Source organism: Labeo rohita, chromosome 10, assembly GCF_022985175.1.
Source record: "Labeo rohita strain BAU-BD-2019 chromosome 10, IGBB_LRoh.1.0, whole genome shotgun sequence".
Taxonomy (NCBI): Eukaryota; Metazoa; Chordata; class Actinopteri; order Cypriniformes; family Cyprinidae; genus Labeo; species Labeo rohita.
This window is the reverse complement of record NC_066878.1, coordinates 24,920,373-24,939,106: the sequence shown is the minus strand read 5'-3', so window position 1 is coordinate 24,939,106 and position 18,734 is coordinate 24,920,373. Positions and strand designations below refer to the sequence as shown.

At 37.1% G+C, this 18,734-nt stretch overlaps 1 protein-coding gene across 1 annotated transcript in view; it reads right to left on the bottom strand.

Annotated features, from left to right (window-relative positions):
- Positions 1-2,732: 2,732 nt before the first annotated feature.
- Positions 2,733-18,734, bottom strand: part of arvcfa (ARVCF delta catenin family member a) — a 33,871-nt gene continuing 17,869 nt past the window's right edge. The window contains exons 6-17 of the mRNA XM_051120392.1: positions 17,280-17,397; positions 16,715-16,883; positions 13,752-13,769; positions 13,559-13,630; positions 9,512-9,639; positions 6,820-6,970; positions 6,548-6,740; positions 6,241-6,352; positions 6,045-6,132; positions 4,426-4,502; positions 3,422-3,525; positions 2,733-3,275 (exon numbers count right to left, since the gene is read on the bottom strand). Of these exons, the coding sequence (XP_050976349.1) occupies positions 3,433-3,525; positions 4,426-4,502; positions 6,045-6,132; positions 6,241-6,352; positions 6,548-6,740; positions 6,820-6,970; positions 9,512-9,639; positions 13,559-13,630; positions 13,752-13,769; positions 16,715-16,883; positions 17,280-17,397 (1,219 nt within the window). The 3' untranslated portion in view covers positions 2,733-3,275; positions 3,422-3,432. The remainder of the gene's footprint in view (positions 3,276-3,421; positions 3,526-4,425; positions 4,503-6,044; positions 6,133-6,240; positions 6,353-6,547; positions 6,741-6,819; positions 6,971-9,511; positions 9,640-13,558; positions 13,631-13,751; positions 13,770-16,714; positions 16,884-17,279; positions 17,398-18,734) is intronic.

Genomic DNA, 18,734 nt, shown 5'->3' with positions numbered 1-18,734 from the left:
TGGACAGCATCCGGTAGAGCTGTAGCTGTTTCCTGTATCGGCGGCTGCGGTGCACGTGGACCGTCCGTGTGCGGAGGTTGCGGTGGGACTGTAAGGAGGTGCTGGAGGGTGATGGAGAGGAGTCTGTCCCGGAGCTGCACAGCTGCTGGTCTCTGACGGAGCGAGTCATCGGCTTCGGACTATTCGAGTCTTCAGGTCGATTCCGAAGCATTTCCACTCGCTTCAGACGCTCTTGGAAGTTCTTGGGCTTCGGCTTCAAAGATCCCGTGAAGTTCATTATGGGAATCGGCATCTTCCAAATGCGTACGGCTCTCCTGAGCAGTTTGTGAGAGCGGGTGTTTAAGTAGATTGCGGGGTGAGCTGCGCTGATGCTCTTGTTTCGGCGATGAGTTCGTGGAGCAGCAGATTCCTGCTCTGGTTCATCAGCAGCTGATGACTGAACATCAGAGGAGCTCATGGATGTGGATGGACCCTCTGAAGCACCGAACAACATAGCTGGAAATAATTAAAAAAAACACCTTTTAAAATCTAATTCAGTGCTCATAAAAGTTATTAGTGCCGTTACCAGTCTTATTTTACCACTTTCGTTTTGATCAAACAATTAAACATATCTGTAGGCTATGTAACCACTGTTGTTGTAATTTACATGTGTGGAGTAAAAATCAGATACAACAATAGTTTCTAATATATTTATTACAATACACACTGATAAATGTCAGATTGTGTTGAATGGTGTGAGGTGACTGGATGATTTCAACTGATTTCTACTGAACTGTCAGCAACTGAACTGCAGCTCAAACTATTTCAAATAGTTTTTTTTGTCACCAGGGGTTATCTTTGGAATGGAAATATGGATATTTTATTTGCAAAGATCGACCCTTTTTCGCTTATTAAGATGAATGTCTTAAAACTAGCGAGCTAATCCAGTAGTAGTACAGACAGTGTGGTGTAAACATGACTGAACACGCGAAAAGCGGAAGAACAGACAAACCGATTCAACTGAGTGAGTCAATTACGCTGGAACCGCTCCAATTGATTCAAACTCATGACTCCGATCATTCAGTTCAGTTCAATCGTTTGATTCAGATCGATCGGGATTTCGGAGCGCGAATCGCGAATCATTTGATTCAGATCGATCGGGATTTCGGAGCGCGAATCGCGAATCATTTGGATCGATCGGGATTTGGGAGTGCGAATCGCGAATCATTTGATTCAGATCGATCGGGATTTCGGAGCGCGAATCGCGAATCATTCAGATCGATCGGGATATCGGAGTGCGAATCGCGAATCATTTGATTCAGATCGATCGGGATTTCGGAGTGCGAATCGCGAATCATTTGATTCAGATCGATCGGGATTTCGGAGCGCGAATCGCGAATCATTTGATTCAGATCGATCTGAACTTCGGAGCGCTGATCGCGAATCATTTGATTCAGATCGATCGGGATTTCGGAGCGCTGATCGCGAATCATTTGATTCAGATCGATCGGGATTTCGGAGCGCGAATCGCGAATCATTTGGATCGATCGGGATATCGGAGCGCGAATCGCGAATCTTTTGATTCAGATCGATCGGGATTTCGGAGTGCGAATCGCGAATCATTTGATTCAGATCGATCTGAACTTCGGAGCGCTGATCGCGAATCATTTGATTCAGATCGATTGGGATTTCGGAGCGCTGATCGCGAATCTTTTGATTCAGATCGATCGGGATTTCGGAGCGCGAATCGCGAATCATTTGATTCAGATCGATCGGGATTTCGGAGTGCGAATCGCGAATCATTTGATTCAGATCGATCGGGATTTCGGAGCGCGAATCGCGAATCATTTGATTCAGATCGATCGGGATTTCGGAGCGCGAATCGCGAATCATTTGGATCGATCGGGATTTCGGAGCGCGAATCGCGAATCAGAAATGTTTTCTCCCATTATTTTTTTTCATTAAACGGTATAAAACATCAAACCATTGAAGCAGTACAGTTATAAAAAGAAATAAAGAAACTATATGGTTTTATTGTAGTAAGTGTAGTAACCTTTTTTGTATAACCACTACAAATACCATGGTTAAATAAGCTTTGTGTAGCAAAACCATGGTTAATTTGTGGTTACCATGGTTTAACTACAGTAACCAGTTTTTTTTTTACCTTTTAAAGGATAAATATAGAATTACAGTTCTCACTGCTTTAGGATGAACAGAGCTGTGGATAGTTTCCATACTTGTCTAGACCAACTTTGAATTAAAAAAAGGAAGGTTTAGAGTATGTGAAATTTAGCTAGCAGGAAACAAATTAATTTCCATGTTCCTATATTGTCTTTAAAACATCTTTAACACTTTAAAAAGAAAAGTGACTTACAAAAGCAGATGAACTATAGTTTCCAAACGTTAAAAGTGAATGTGAATGAATTATGAGTCTCACACACCTGTTGTGTTTCTCTTCGCGTTGGTTTTGTTGTTCTCCATCTGTGATCGATGATTTTCTCTCATTTCTGCTGATCAGCATCTGAAGCTGCAGTGATTCTGTAACCGATGCGATGCAGTTTCAAAAAACGCTTCTCACTCGGATCGTTTGAATCGACTCTTTTCTTTCGAATCGCTCAAAACATTCGAATGCAAACAGACGAGCGAATCATTTAGCTTGCGACATGAAATTTGCCACGAAGCAAGAACACGTTTTATTTAATTTTATTTATTTTCTGTTAGATGCATGACGAAATAGATTTATTAAGAAGAGATAAAACTCTGATGTTTATTTTTCAAGCCATTAAATCACTGATGTTATGAAACAAATTTAGTATGAATGCATTAAAATCTCTGATATATTCTCTGATATAGGCTATAAGTACAATTTCTGTTTTTCCAGTTCCAATAACCTATGAATATTCTTAATTATTTATTTTATGCATAAAAGTTTAGATATAGAACTGAAATGATCTGTGATTGAAACACTATTATACAATTTAGAGACAAAAAATAAGCAATAGAAACAACACAAGATCATAATATGATGTATAATCAGATGTTAAACAATCAATAAATGACTCGTCACATCATTATGAATCTTGAGTTTAACAGTGAAGATTGCCAAAGCAGCAAAGAGTCAAATTCCACTTTCAGACGGATCGGACACGATTCCTCCAGCTCTCTTTAGCACGGGTCATCGGTGTGGACATGAACAGCTATGATATGTTGGATTTCTCTTGTTTGATTCTGTGGTGAATTGTGCTGAAGGCTGATAATGTCAGTCTAAATGCAGGTCTTGAAAGTGGATCTCCAACCTATGAAAACAAATCAAGGGTTCAAGTCAATATTTCATTACATTTGTATAAGATGACACAAAGACACAAACCAGCAACTGCCGTTTATGGTTTCACTGACAAACGAAAAGAAGCTTAAGTGATGAGTGTGTGATCATGTGGTTTACCGTGAGCCGGATCAGACCCACGAGTCCAGCGGCTGCGGCGTTCGCTCCACTAAACCAACCGCCGGCCTGCTGGTCCTGATGAAATGCCTCTTATCATTCACACCCTGAAACACATTCGACATCATAAAGTCATTAAAAGTTGCTGTAAATGTCCTCATCCTCAGATCATCCAGGATGTATTTGAGTTTGTTTGTTCATCAGATTTGTAGAAATGTGTCATTCCATCACTTGCTCACCAATAAATCCACTGTAGTGAATGGGTGCCGTCAAAGTGAGAGTCCAAACAGCTGATAAAAACATCACAATAATCCACACCGCTCCAGTCCACCAGTTAACATCATAACTAGACAAGTCGCATGTTTCTAAGAAAACAAAAACTTGAAACTGTTGATTCCATAATGCATAACAACACCTTCTACAGTGAAAAAGCATATTTCCTGTTGTTTCTCACATCAAAATCCAGCCACATATTTGTTCAGAGCTGTTTTGGCAGATTTCTCTCCAGATTCAGACCAGACCACTTTTTCACTGGAGGAAGCGTTATTATGGATTATAGACTTGTAGTTTAGTTAAAAATGTCTTAATGATGGATTTGTTTTAGCTTTTGTCTTCTCAAGATGTGAACTGATGGACTGGAGTGGTGTGGATTACTTGTGGATTATTTTATGTTTTTATCAGCTGTTTGGACTCTCATTCTGACGGCACCCATTCGCTGCAGAGGATCAGTTGGTGAGCAAGTGATGGAATGACACATTTCCACAAATCTAATGAAGAAACTCATCTACCAAATTCTAATTTTCATCAAATCCTTATTTCATTTCCTTGGCATTTGAGCAGCCACAGAAAGTGTAATCTTTTATATGATGATTTCTTTTATTTTAGATACTGAATTATTATTGTAAAGCACTTTGATCAAATTGAGTTGTTTTTAATGATTCTGTATGAATACATTTTACATGAATAAATAGTTGAACAGAAATGACTCTAACATGATGATCAATGACCTGAAAAGTTTCTCGTTCAATCATGTGACATGGAGCGTCTGCTGCTCGCTCTGCCTGATCAACGGTGCAGTATCCATCTGCAGCAGAAACAGCAACACACATCACCACATTAGTGCATAAAACACAACATACACACATCACTGCATTAGAGCGTAACACGCACACACACAATTACTGCATTAGTACTTAAAACACACACACACACGACTGCATTAGTGCATAAAACATATGCACGCACACACCGCTGCATTCGTGCTTAAAACACACACACACACACGTCTGGTTTATTATCTTTGTGGGGACTCTCCATAGGCGCAATGGTTTTTATACTGTCCACACTGTATTTTCTATCCCCTTACCCTAACCCTACCCCTAAACCTAACCCTTACAGAAAACTTTCTGCATTTTTACTTTCTCAAAAAATCTCATTCTGTATGATTTATAAGCTTTTGTACCCATGGGGACCTCAAGCCGGTCCCCACAATGTCAAAAATTTCAGGTTTTACTATTCTTGCGGGGACATTTGGTCCCCACAACGTAGCAAAAACAAGTACACACACACATTACTGCATTAGTGCATAAAACACACACAAATACACACACACCACTGCATTAGTGCATTAAACACACAAACAATGCACGCACACACACACACACACACAGCTGCATTAGTGCTTAAAAAACAAATACACATACACACACAATGCATTAGTGCATTAAACACAACATACACACATCACTGCATTAGAGCATAAAACACACACAATTACTGCATTAGTGCTTAAAACACAAACACACATACGCACACACCGTTGCATTAGTGCATTAAACACATGCACATATACACGCACACACAGTGCTGCATTAGTGCATAAAACACACACACAAATACACACACCACTGCATTAGTGCATTAAACATACACACATGCACGCACACACACACAGCTGCATTAGTGCTTAAAAAACAAATACACATACACACACAATGCATTAGTGCATTAAACACACGCACACACACAGTTGCATTAGTGCATAAAACATAACATACACACATCACTGCATTAGAGCGTAACACACACACACACACACGACTGCATTAGTGCATAAAACATATGCATGCACACACACCGCTGCATTAGTGCTTAAAACACACACACACACACACACACACATCATTGCATTACTGTACAAAACACACACACACAACACTGCATTAGTGCATAAAACACACACACACCACAACATTACTGCATTAAACTTAAATACACACATATACACACACGACTGCATTATTGCATTAGTGTATAAAGCACACGCACATCACTGCATCAGTGCATTAAACACACACATACCCACCCCCCACTATATTAGTGCATTAAACATAAATACACACACACACACACACACACACAACTGCATTATTGCACAAAACACACATCATTGCATTAGTGCATAAAACAGACACACACACACATCACTGCATTAGTGCTTAACACACACAAGCACACACACACTTAATTCTAACACAGTAAAGCTTGCATAACGAGGTTGTTGAAGGCACAGCACTTCTGTCATTCTCATTAATGCAGCCGCATTCAAACGGCAGGAATCAGTGACCTTGGTTTTTCTCCATTAAGGGCAGTGTGATGTCATCGTTCCCCTGTTTGGCATTCTTCTGTTTTTTGGGCAGGCCGGAGACGGCTGGCTGAAACGCACGATCGATATTCATCATTAGCACAGCGCTTTCTGAAATTCATTTCATAAGTACGGCTGTGAAACACTCATCGATCCGTCCCTCTTTAACTGCTGTTACCTTGAAGTGCGTTTTGTTCCAGCCGGCCTTACACAGCGTGTTTCGCAGATCCTTATAGGCCCAAACGGTCTGCAAGATGTGTGACGCGGCTTTGGTCTCGCGGACAGATTGGCTGACACATTCACAGATCAACAAAACAGAAAGCATCCTGATCAGACCAATGAACAACTGCAGCTTTACATTTATTCAGGACAAATGAGTGTGTTGTCACTATGGGGTTGCTAATGTGCTCAGAGTGGATTTTACCATGTTGCTGTGGCACTGCTAAGGTTTTCTGAGTGGTCACTATGTGTTTCCAGGTCGTCACCTGGTTCTGTTGATTGAAACGAGCTTCTGGATTCCCTGTCCCTGAATGAGAAATCTGGCATTCTCCAGGTTCTCAGAGACGATCTCTAGAATGGTGTTCAGGACGGCCACCACCGTGTCTCCCTCCAGGTTTTTGGCAGGTCGCTGCTGGCCACAGGGCAGGTTACTGACCAGATCCCTCATGGCGTAACTCCCTGAGCGGGCAGCAGAGAGACCGTCAGCCTCAGCATCACATGGAGAAGGTCAGAGTGAAGCTGCTGCTCTGGATCTTACCAATGAGATCTTTGTTCTTGTGGTCGATGGCGAGGTTTCTGAGCGCGATGGCGATCGCTCGCACCACTTTATCAGCGTCCGAGTGCAGCAGCTCCACCAGAACTGGCAGACCCTTCTCCTTACGCACCGTCGCTCGGATATAATTGGACCACTGAGAAAAACGAAGAAGACGTTTAATTAAGAGGCTTAGATTCATGCTTTACTGATCTGTAATGTAATTTAAAGTTTGTGTTTTGAACAGACAGTTTCACTTGTTAGTCTGAAAAGTAAAACTTGCTCAGTCACACTACAAGTTATCTTAGTTCTGGTTTTAAATGTTGCAGATGGTCAGTTGAAGACTGTCAGTCGCAGACGTTCAGTTGGACACAGTCGTAGATGGGCAGTTGCAGACTGTCAGTTGCAGATGGTCAGTTACAGACAGACACAGATGACCAGTCACAGGTGGTCAGTTGCAGACAGTCATAGACGGTCAGATGCAGATGGCCAGCTACAGTCAGTTGTAGATGGTCAGCCACAGACAGTCAGTTACAGACAGTCACAGACGGTCAGTTACACACAGTCAGTCGCAGATGGTCAGTCGCTACAGACAATTACACACAGTCGCAGACGGTCAGTTACACACGGTCAGTTGGTCAGTTACAGACAGTTGCAGACAGTCAGTCGCAGACAGTCACAGACGGTCAGATACACACAGTCGCAGACAGTCACTACAGACAGTCACACATGGTCAGTTACAGACAGTCACAGACAGTCAGCTGCAGATGGTCAGATGCAGATGGCCAGCTAAAGACAGTTGCAGACTGTCAGCCACAGACAGACAGTCGCAGACAGTCACAGACGGCCAGCTACACACAGTCAGTCGCAGACAGCCAGTTGCTACAGACAGTTACACAGGGTCAGTTACAGACAGTCACAGACAGTCAGTTACACACAGTCGCTACAGACAGTCAGTTACACACGGTCAGTCGCAGACAGTCACAGACGGTCAGTTACACAGTCGCTACAGACAGTCAGTTACACACGGTCAGTTACAGACAGTCACAGACAGTTACACAGTCAGTCGCAGTCAGTCGCCACAGACAATCAGTTACACACGGTCAATCGCAGACAGTCACAGACGGTTAGTTACACACAGTCGCTACAGACAGTCAGTTACACATGGTCAGTTACAGACAGTCTGCAGATGGTCAGATGCAGATGGCCAGCTACAGACAGTTGCATACGGTCAGCCACAGACAGTCAGGCGCAGACAGTCACAGACGGTCAGTTACACACAGTCAGTCGCAGATGGTCAGTCGCTACAGGCAGTTGCAGAAGGTCAGCCACAGACAGTCAGTCGCAGACAGTCACAGAAGGTCAGTTACACACAGTCAGTCACAGATGGTCAGTCGCTACAGACAGTCAGTTACACACGGCCAGTCGCAGACAGTCACAGATGGTCAGTTACATACAGTCAGTCGCTACAGTCAGTCAGCTACACACGGCCAGTCGCAGACAGTCACAGGTGGTCAGCTGCAGATGGTCGGATGCAGATGGCTAGCTACAGACAGTTGCAGACAGTCAGCTGCAGACAGTCACAGATGGTCAGTTACACACAGTCAGTCGCAGATGGTCAGTCACTACAGACAGTCAGTTACAGACAGTCACAGACGGTTAGTTGCAGATGGTCAGTTACAGACAGTTGCAGACAGTCAGTCGCAGACAGTCACAGAAGGTCAGTTACACAGTCAGTTGTAGACAGTCAGTGGCTACAGACAGTCAGTTAAACACGGTTAGACGCAGACAGGCACAGATGGTCAGTTACACACAGTCAGTCACAGACAGTCAGTCGCTACAGACAGTCAGTTACACACGGTCAGTTACAGACAGTTGCAGACAGTCAGCCGGAGACAGTCAGTTGCAGACAGTCACATACAGTCAGTTACACACAGTTAGACACACAGACGGTCAGTTCCTACAGACAGTCAGCCGCAGATGATCAGTTACAGACTGTCAATTGCAGATGGTCAGCCACAGACGTTCAGTTACAGTGTCACAGACAGTCAGTTACAATCAGTCAGTAACAGATGGTCAGTCAGATACACAAAGTCGCAGATGGTCAGTTGCTACAGACAGTTAAAGACTGTTAGTAACAGACACTTAGTCACAGACGTTCAGTTGCAGACAGTCAGTGGTCAGTCGTAGATGATTAGTATAGACGGCCAGTCGCAGATGATCAGTTACAGATGGTCAAATGCAGATGGTCAGTTACAGACAGACAGCCGCAGACGGTCAGTCACAAAGGGTTTATTACAGATGGTCTATCACAGATAATCAGTTACAGCCGGTCAGCTGCAGTCAGTTGCAGACAATCGCAGACAGTCAGTTACAGATGGTAAGTCACAGATGGTCAGTTGCAGACAGTTGCAGACGGTCTGCCGCAGACAGTCAGTGGTCAGTCGTAGATGGTTAGTTACAGACGGTCAGTCTCAGATGATCAGTTACAGATGGTCAAATGCAGATGGTCAGTTACAGATAGACACCCGCAGACAGTCAGTCGCAAATGGTTTGTTACAGGCGCAGATAATCACCGCAGTCGGTGAGTCACAGATGGTCAATCACAGATGAACAGTCCTGGATGGTCAGTCACAAACAGTCAGTTGTGGATGGTCAGTTACAGACGGTCAGCTGCTCAGTGTCTGGTGTGACTTACGGCCCAGTGTCCGGCTGACAGGTTCTGCAGGGCTCCGGCTGCCGCCTCCAGCGTGTTGTGGTTCTGGCTCAGCTTGAGGAGCGACAGGTAGAGTCGAACCACCTCCGGCTGGTACAGAAGCTCCAGGCCTGCAGAAACAGACCCATTAGCATGAATCATGCATGAGACACTTCATGCAATCATCTAAAATACATGTGAAATGGGAAAGTGTGACGTAAAAGACCAAATCCTGTAAGAACTAGAGTTCTGCATTATTTTAAGGACACATGAGCGCTGGTTGACAGGCTTTCACTGTTGTTCTGAGAGGTTTTCTTGAGCGCTGCAGGCCGAGCTACACACTGAAGTTGAATATTTAATGTCAGAGGTTTGTTCAGATCACTCTGAGCACTAGTACTGGTGATGCTGGAGATAGTAAACAACACTGAATAATGAATCTACAGTCACACCTGAACCAAAAGATTCACGATTCTGTAACTGATCCTCTAGAGTCAAACGGGATTCAGAAAATCTGATCCAGACTAAAAAGCAGAGACGATCACGTGAGGCTTTAGGGATTTCATACAACAGAACGTGTCTGTCATACTAACAGCTCCTCTCTCCATTACTGCAGTGATTCCTCATTCACATCAGGGAGTCAAACACACATCTAACGATCCCCCTTCTAGCAGATCATCAGACCATCCTCCTCAAATAAACATGTGCAGCTCATACTGAGAAACATGCTGCATCTTAAACCCATGAAAACTCACATTTCACCCCAAAATCAAGAGGAAAAAAATACTTATGGAATAAAAATTTTTAGGACTATTTTTAGGACTGTTAAAAATTCAGTCATTACTGGACTTTGAACATGGCAGGACCCTTGCTGTCTATGGAGGGTCAGAAAGCTCTCGGATTTCATCAAAAATATCTTAATTTGTGTTCCAAAGATGGACGATGGTCTTACTGGTTTGGAACGACATGAGGGTGAGTAATTAATGACAGAATTGTCATTTTTGGTTGAACTATCCCATTGCACTGCATTATTTTTATAACAATTAATCACACTTTCCTCAAGTTCTTATTACCGTATTCATTATTTTTATTTTTTATTTATTTTTTTTATATCCTCAATGATGATTCTCATTAGACCGTATGATAACCATGAAAATTCAAATTTCACCTTACACCTCATATAAAACAAAATACAAATTATATATTGCAGGAAATTAAAAAATAAAAAATAAAAAAAAACACAAAACATTTTAGGATTATTTGTTTTTGCATTACATTGCATTATTTTTATAACAACTAAACACATTTAGCATTTTAAGTCCTTTTTACTATAATGCACTGCTTTTAATTTGTAATAATTTTTTAAACCCTAAAATCATTAGTATAACCATTATTTGTTTATAAAAATTAAATACATTCACTCCAAGTTATTGTTACTGTATTGCATTAGCTTTAATCTTTTACTTTTTTAAGAAAATTACAATTATCTTCTTATTAGACCTCATGATACCAATGTACATTTTACACCAAAAATGTATAGAAAAAAATTATATAAAACATATTAATCGCGATTAATCGCATAAAAAAAGTTTGAGTTTGCCTAATATAAGTGTGTGTAATTATTTTGTATATGAATGTAAACACATTCCTGTATATATTTAAGAAATATTTACAAGTATATGTATTTATTATAATTTTTATTATATATAAATAAAAATATTTTGTACATACATAACATTTCTCTTAAATATATAAATTAATTTGTGTGTATTTATATATACATAATAATTACACACAGTACACACACATATGTTAGGCAAACTCAAATTTTTATTTTGTATGTTAATAATTGTGATTTATCATTTGACAGCCCTAAAAAAAATATATATATATATATATTATTTATTTATTTATTTATTTTTATTATTATTTTTTTTTGAGAATTAAGCACATTTACCCAAAGTTCTCATTACTGTAATTAATTTATTTTAATTTTGTATATATTTTTTATATAATTATCCTCAATAATGATTCTCAAAAATTACTGTACGACTGTAATTTTTACTGGATTTGTGTAAAAAAAAAAAATCTGATCAAATTATGAGATATATATACAAATACTTACCTGATGTATAAATACATTATAATATGCCACTACTTGCTTTACTATAATGTGGGAAAATGTCATTCTCATTAATTTCTTACATTTTTGAGTATGATTTTGGTGTGAATTGGACTTTTTTATGTAGGAGGGTAAAACCCCAGTAAGCTTTGCTGATATTGTCATTCTCAGACTTGGTGACCCAGTTACATGAATTACAATCGTCTCGTCTTTAAGCACACAGTGATCCGCTCTTTCATGCGGTTCGTTCTCACAGCTCCAGATTCGACGCCACACCGACACATTCATGACGATTATTACTGTAACGCTTCATACGACGCTTCACCAACACCTGACATAAAACACATCGACAGAAATCAAAGCTGTCCACGCGCATAAACATTATTAATATTATCTGCAGCATCACACACACACACACACATTTATTTAGTTCATCTCTCCTCATCTGCTGTTGCTCCACAAGTGAGGATGAGGAAATAACGAGCAAAACTAAGGAAGCGACCGTTCTTATGGTGTTTACAGCCAGTGTTGTTTTAAATAATTCATGCATTTTCATATATTTACTATAAACATGCAGATGAAGACAGCGGCTGTGTGTGAAAACAGAGTCTCGTCTGATCCACAGCTGATTGAAATCAGTGTTAGAGAGATGATGTGTTATGAATACAATGCCTGAACATTTATGAATATATTCACTTCTGTCAAACATAGATGCCAGTTATTATCTTTACAACAATCAGTGAACTGCAGGGCTGTTAAAAGCTGACGTAAATTATAAATATTAGATGATAAAATTTTAACTTAAAAAACATAAAAATTAGCAATGTTATCATGGGAACTAAGTGAAATAAAATAAGATGAAGTGCTAAACTTAATAAATTAAAAATTATTTTCCTTAACTGTTATAAAGCTGACATTAAATATAAATAGTAGATGAAAAGCGTAAACTTAAAAAGCTGAAAATTAGAAATGTTGCTTTGGCAAATAAGTGAAATACATTAAAGCAAAGTACTAAACTTACTAAAACTAAATATTATTTTCCTTAATTTATATAAAGCTGACATAGAATATACATTTTAGATGAAAAACATGAAAAATATAAGTTATCTTTAAAAATCACTAAAATAAAATAAATATTTAAATATTTCAAAAAAAAACTTTAAAAGGTAAAATAGGTAAAATAGACTGAAGTACAAAACTAACTAAAACTAAAAGTATTAAAAATAAAAAAGTAAAATGAAGACAATTTTTTTCAACAAAATATTTATATTTTAAACACTAAAACTGACTAAAACTAATTTACTAAATTTATTATGAAATGACTACACTGAAAATAAATTAAATTAAAATTAAAATCTAATTTTCGTTAACTGTTATAAAGCAGACATTAAATATAAATAGATGAAAAGCGTAAACTTAAAAAGCTAAAACTCAGAAATGTTGCTTTGGCAAACAAGTGAAATACATTAAGGTGAAGTACTAAACTTACTAAAACTAAATATTATTTTCCTTAATTTATATAAAGCTGATATAAAATATAAATTTTAGATGAAAAACTTAAAAATTATAAACGTTATCTTGAAAAATAACTGAAATAAAGAAAATAGTGCTAAAATTACTAAAAGTATTAAAAAATGGATATAACGCTGACATAAAAATAAAAATATATAATTTAAAATAAATAAAATAAATACATTTATTTATAAAAATCAATTTCTAAAATAAATATAATATATAATAAACAATAAAAATAATAAATACCTAAATAAACAATGATATGAATTTAATAGCACCATCAAACGGGTCGGTTTGGTGGAGCTGTGGGATACGGCACCAGACAGAGGCTTGTGTTTGTGTTTTGCCTGCAGTGTTTCTCAGGTTTCAGATGTAGATTTCAAATGAAACGTGGCCGAACACAAACGCACTCGAACCTTTCATGGGCAGACTCCTCTTGGACAGATCCACACCGCCGCTCTTCTTCTCTCCGGCTCCGTGTCGTTTGCCTGAGGAGACACGGCGCACACATCAGCGGCGCGTCGAACAACAAGCGCTGTGTGTGTGAACGAGTACATGAGTGTGGGACGGCGGTGGGCGGTGCGTGGGAAGCTGAATTAAAACACTTACACTGATGGAACCATTCTTCTGCAGAGAAACCAGCGGCGCGGCCATGAAACACAAAACACACACACTCGCATTACAACCTACAGCCGTCACAGTGAGAACTAGGATTGTCTGAGCATGACTGCAGGCTGCGTTTCATTACTGTGATGATTTAATGTGCACTAATAGAAACACAAAACAATGTGGCGTTACCAGGGTTATTATAGTTAACTAAAACCATACAACAATTTTGTTACTTGAAATAAAATACATTAAAAAATACATTTCTTTAATTTTTTTTACAATTTAAAATAGAAATCTTTTGTAACATTATAAATGTCTTTACTGTCACTTTTGATCTATTTAATGCATGCTTGATGAATAAAAGTATTAATTTCTAATTTATAAATTACAATACGATTTTAAGATTTTATTTTATTTCAGCTAGTTGCAAATGCAACATTTCTTATTTTCATTTAGTTTAATTTAAAGTACTAAAATAACAAAATAAATATTATACTAAATGTGACCCTGGACCACAAAACCAGTCATAAGGGTCAATTGTTTTAAAGGGGTCATGGGATGCCCATTTTCCACAAGTTGATATGATTCTTTAGGGTCTTAATGAAAATCTATAATATACTTTGATTAAAAATTCTCAGTGGTTTTGTAAAACAACACCCTTTTTACCTTGACAAAATCAGCTCTGCAAAAATCATCTCATTCTAAGGGGTTGTTCCTTTAAATGCAAATGAGCTCTGCTCGCCCCGCCCCTCTCTTCTCTCTGTGGAATGATGATCTTGTTTACTTTAGCCACGTTTAGCCGCTAAACTTGCTAACTACCACGTTATAAGGAAAGGCGATCGCAAAGATTCATAATAAAAACGCTTATACTCACTTCTGCTGTAAGTGAAGCTGGATCATAATGATTTGTGTGAACATAGACGGATATATGTAGATCGGGAGGTGCATTCCCTTCACAAACAAACGTAATCCACTGCATCTTCAGCGGCTCAGATGTCGGGAGTAAATGACGACCACTATGTTCATTATTACATCCAGCAACACAACACCTCAATCGCTCAATCGGAGATATTCTTGTCTAATTTACATCCCTGCTCCAGCATCGAAACAAGGAAACTTACTGGACTGTGACAGCTGATCTGAGGTAAGACGCTCATGTCAATCAACTATGGTGGGAGTGTCCTCTGTGGGTGTGACGGCACAACGACAGGCATCTGAGAACGGCTCGATTTGAAAAAGGGGATATTATTTTTACAGATTAATTAAAAACCACTGCATGGATTTTTATCATTATAGGGTAGATTTGTACATACACTGACAACACACATTAATGTTCAAACAACATGTAAAAGTGAGCTTAGCATCCGATGACCCCTTTAAAATTGAGATTTATACATCAACTGAAAGCTGAATAAATAAGCTTTCCGAGATACAACTGTTTGAAAATCTGGAATCTGAGGGTGTGAAAAAAATTAAAATATTGAGAAAATCACCTTTAAATTTGTCCAAATGAAGTTCTTAGCAATGCATATCACTAATCAAAAGTTAAGTTTTGATATATTTACAGTAGGAAATTTACAAAATATCTTCATGGAACATGATCTTTAATATCCTAATGATTTTATGCATAAAAGAAAATTGATCATTTTGACCCACAGTGTTTTCTTGGCTATTGCTACAAATAAACCCGTGATACCTAAGACTTTTTGTTTTTGTGCTCCAGGGTCACAAATAATACTACACTAAATAAAAATGATTTAAAAAATGATAAAAAAAAAAAAAAATTATAGACACTTAAAAACAACAAAAACTAATAAAAACAAAATGACTAAAATTTTAACTAAAATTAACATGAAAGCTGAACATTTCAAATAAAAACTAATTCAAAATTTTACTAAAAAAAACATATTGAAATACGATACTAAAACTAGATAAAAAAAGTTTGTCAAGAAAAACTTTAACTTGGCTTGAAAAAGCCGGACCAGAAAGTTTGAAAAAGTTCAAAAAGTTTAAGAAGTTTAAAGAAAAAAAGTTTTAAGTTTGATGGTTTTCAGTCTAAAATAGTTTGAGGTAGTTTTAAAAGGATAAAGTTTGAATGTTTTGAAGGCAGTACAGTCTCTAGTATGATTAGCAAGTTGCTAGCATGTTTCTAGCATGTTTACCACATTGTTGGTATGTTGCTAGCATGTCTCTAGCATGTTTCTACCATGATCTGCAAGTTGCTAGCATGTTTCTAGCATGATTAACAAGTTGTAAGCATGTTGCTAGCATGTTTCTAACAATTAGCAAGTTGCTAACATGTTTCTAGCATGATTAGCAAGTGTTTATCATGTTGCCAGCATGATTATCAAGTTGTTAGAATGTTGCTAGCATGTTTCTACCATTGTTTAAGCTGGATGATGCCTACATGATTGGGTTCAATAAGATGTACTTTTGAAATAAATTAGAAATTAGAAATTACTACATTTATTCAGCAAGGGCACATTAAATGGATCAAAAGTGACAGTAAAGACATTTATAATGTTACAGTAGATTTGTATTTCAAATAAATATGGTTCTTTTGAACTTTCTATTCATCGGTGAATCCTGAAAAATAAAAAATATATGACAGTTTCCACAAAAATATTGTGCAGCACAACTGTTTTCAACATTGATAATAATCAGAAATGTTTGTTGAGCAGCAAATCAAATATTAGAATGATTTGTGAAGGATCATGTGACACTGAAGACTGGAGTAATGATGCTCAAAATTCAGCTTTGATCACAGAAATAAATTATATTTTAACAGATATTCACATAGAAAACAGCTGTTTTACACTGTAATAATATTTCACAATTTTTACTATATTTTTGATTAATTAAATGCAGCTTTGCTGAGTAGAAGAGACCACTAAATGCTAGTGCACTATTTTACTGCTGTATTTGTGAGTGCTGTTATGATAATATTTCAGTGAGTGTCTGACCTTTGGTCGTTCGTCCTCCAAAACAGTCCGGCTCGTCCTTCTTCTTATGGTGTCCCCCTGATTTCACGCTGTGATTGGCTGCTTGGATGTGAAATTTCTCGGCTCCAGGGACCTCCTTGTGCACGTGATACGACAGATTACGCAAGATACAGACGCAGTTCTCCACCGACTGCAAAAACACAAAAGAAACACAGCTGTAAGACTGAAAGAAAGCATTTAAATCCAGAAAATAAATAAATAAATAAATGCACAAATATGATTAAAACACACTGCAAGAGAGACAGAGCATCATAAAGCATCATATAATATAAAAACTACATATATATATATTACTTTTGAAAAAAATACTACTACTACTATTAATTATTATTATTTAGTTTAATTTAAATAAAATAAAATATTTTTAAATAATTTATAATTTTAAATTATTCATAATAATAATAATAATAATCAGGTTTATTTTTAAGTGAAAAATAGTTTTTCCCCATGTTTGTCGGGGTGAAATGTGAGGTGATCAGCTCATGTGCAGGTGTGCCGTGGCCTGGATTTCTATTTAAATTCTTACTTTGTTATTTATGTCCCTCTTGGCGACAGCGGAATAGAGCGCGTGCAGCAGAGCGTCCACCAGCCCGTCACACTCGCGCAGTCTCTGCCGCGCTTCGGCTCCGTCTGAACTCACGTTTCTGCAAACAAACGAGCGCAGAATAATCCTGCCGCAGTCTGACCGATCAGCATCAAAGCCTAACCCTCAGAACGCAGAAGAGATGCATAAACATTTTTAAAAAATGCATATTTGTTAGTAATGGAAAGAAACTTTGCATGTGCTTTAAGACCTTTGAAATACACATCATTTATTTTTTCCAGATTTTTTCCTATTATTTTTTAAGAGATATAAGCATTTAAAATGTGCGGGTCATTTTTGACCCAGGTGTGTATGGAGCTACATTAGTGTCAAAAATACTTTCTGTGAAATGATCTATGTAGTTATATTAGTGTCAAAAAACTTTTGTGTAACATATATTTGGCCTTTTCTCCTATATCCCACACACTTTTGGACTGGATTTTGTTGATGAACATGAATATGTGCGTCTACTGATAAACAAAATGTTATTTTGTTAGAAATAAATACATAGGTATCATAAATTTGGAATGTTTTCAAGCAGTCATTAGTTAAATTACACTCCCTTCATTCCAATAGAGTTAATACTGGTAATTCTTTGATTATATGTTCTTATGAATTTCATACAAAGATATATTCAAATAAAATTTCTCATCAATATTAAAAAAAAAAAAAAAACCTAGACTAAAATTAAATTAAATTTAAATTAACAATAAATACTTAACTGTTATAAAGCTGACATTAAAAATAAATCTTTTTATTTTCCTTAATTTATATAATGCTGACAAAAAAATTTACATTTTAGGTGAAAAACTTAAACCCAAAAACTTAAAAATTATAAAAGTTATCTTGACAAATAACTGAAATAAATATAAAAATATTAAATATTAAAAAAAAACTTAAACTGAAAAGCTTAAGGTACCTTTTACTAAAACTAAAAGTATTAAAAATAATTTTGCTAAAGTAAAATGAAGACATAATTTTTTCTAATATAATATTTATATTTTAAGTACTAAAATTGACTAAAACTAAAAACTAATTTACTGAATTTATTATGAAATTACGATACTTAATTTGAAGCTAAAATGAAATATAAAAATAAATAAAAACAACTAAAGCACATTATAGTTACTAAAACTAAAATTAAAACAAAAAAACTGATAAATATAAAATATATAATAAATAAAATAAATACATTTATTTATAAAAATCTATTTATAAAATAAAAATTATAAAAATTACACTCCATTCATTCCAACAGAGTTAATACTAGTAATATGTTATTTATATGTAATTTATTATGTAATATATTATATGTTCTTATGAATTTCATACAAAGATATATTCGAATAAAATTTCTTGTCAATATTTAAAAAAAAACTACACTACCAGTTAAATGTT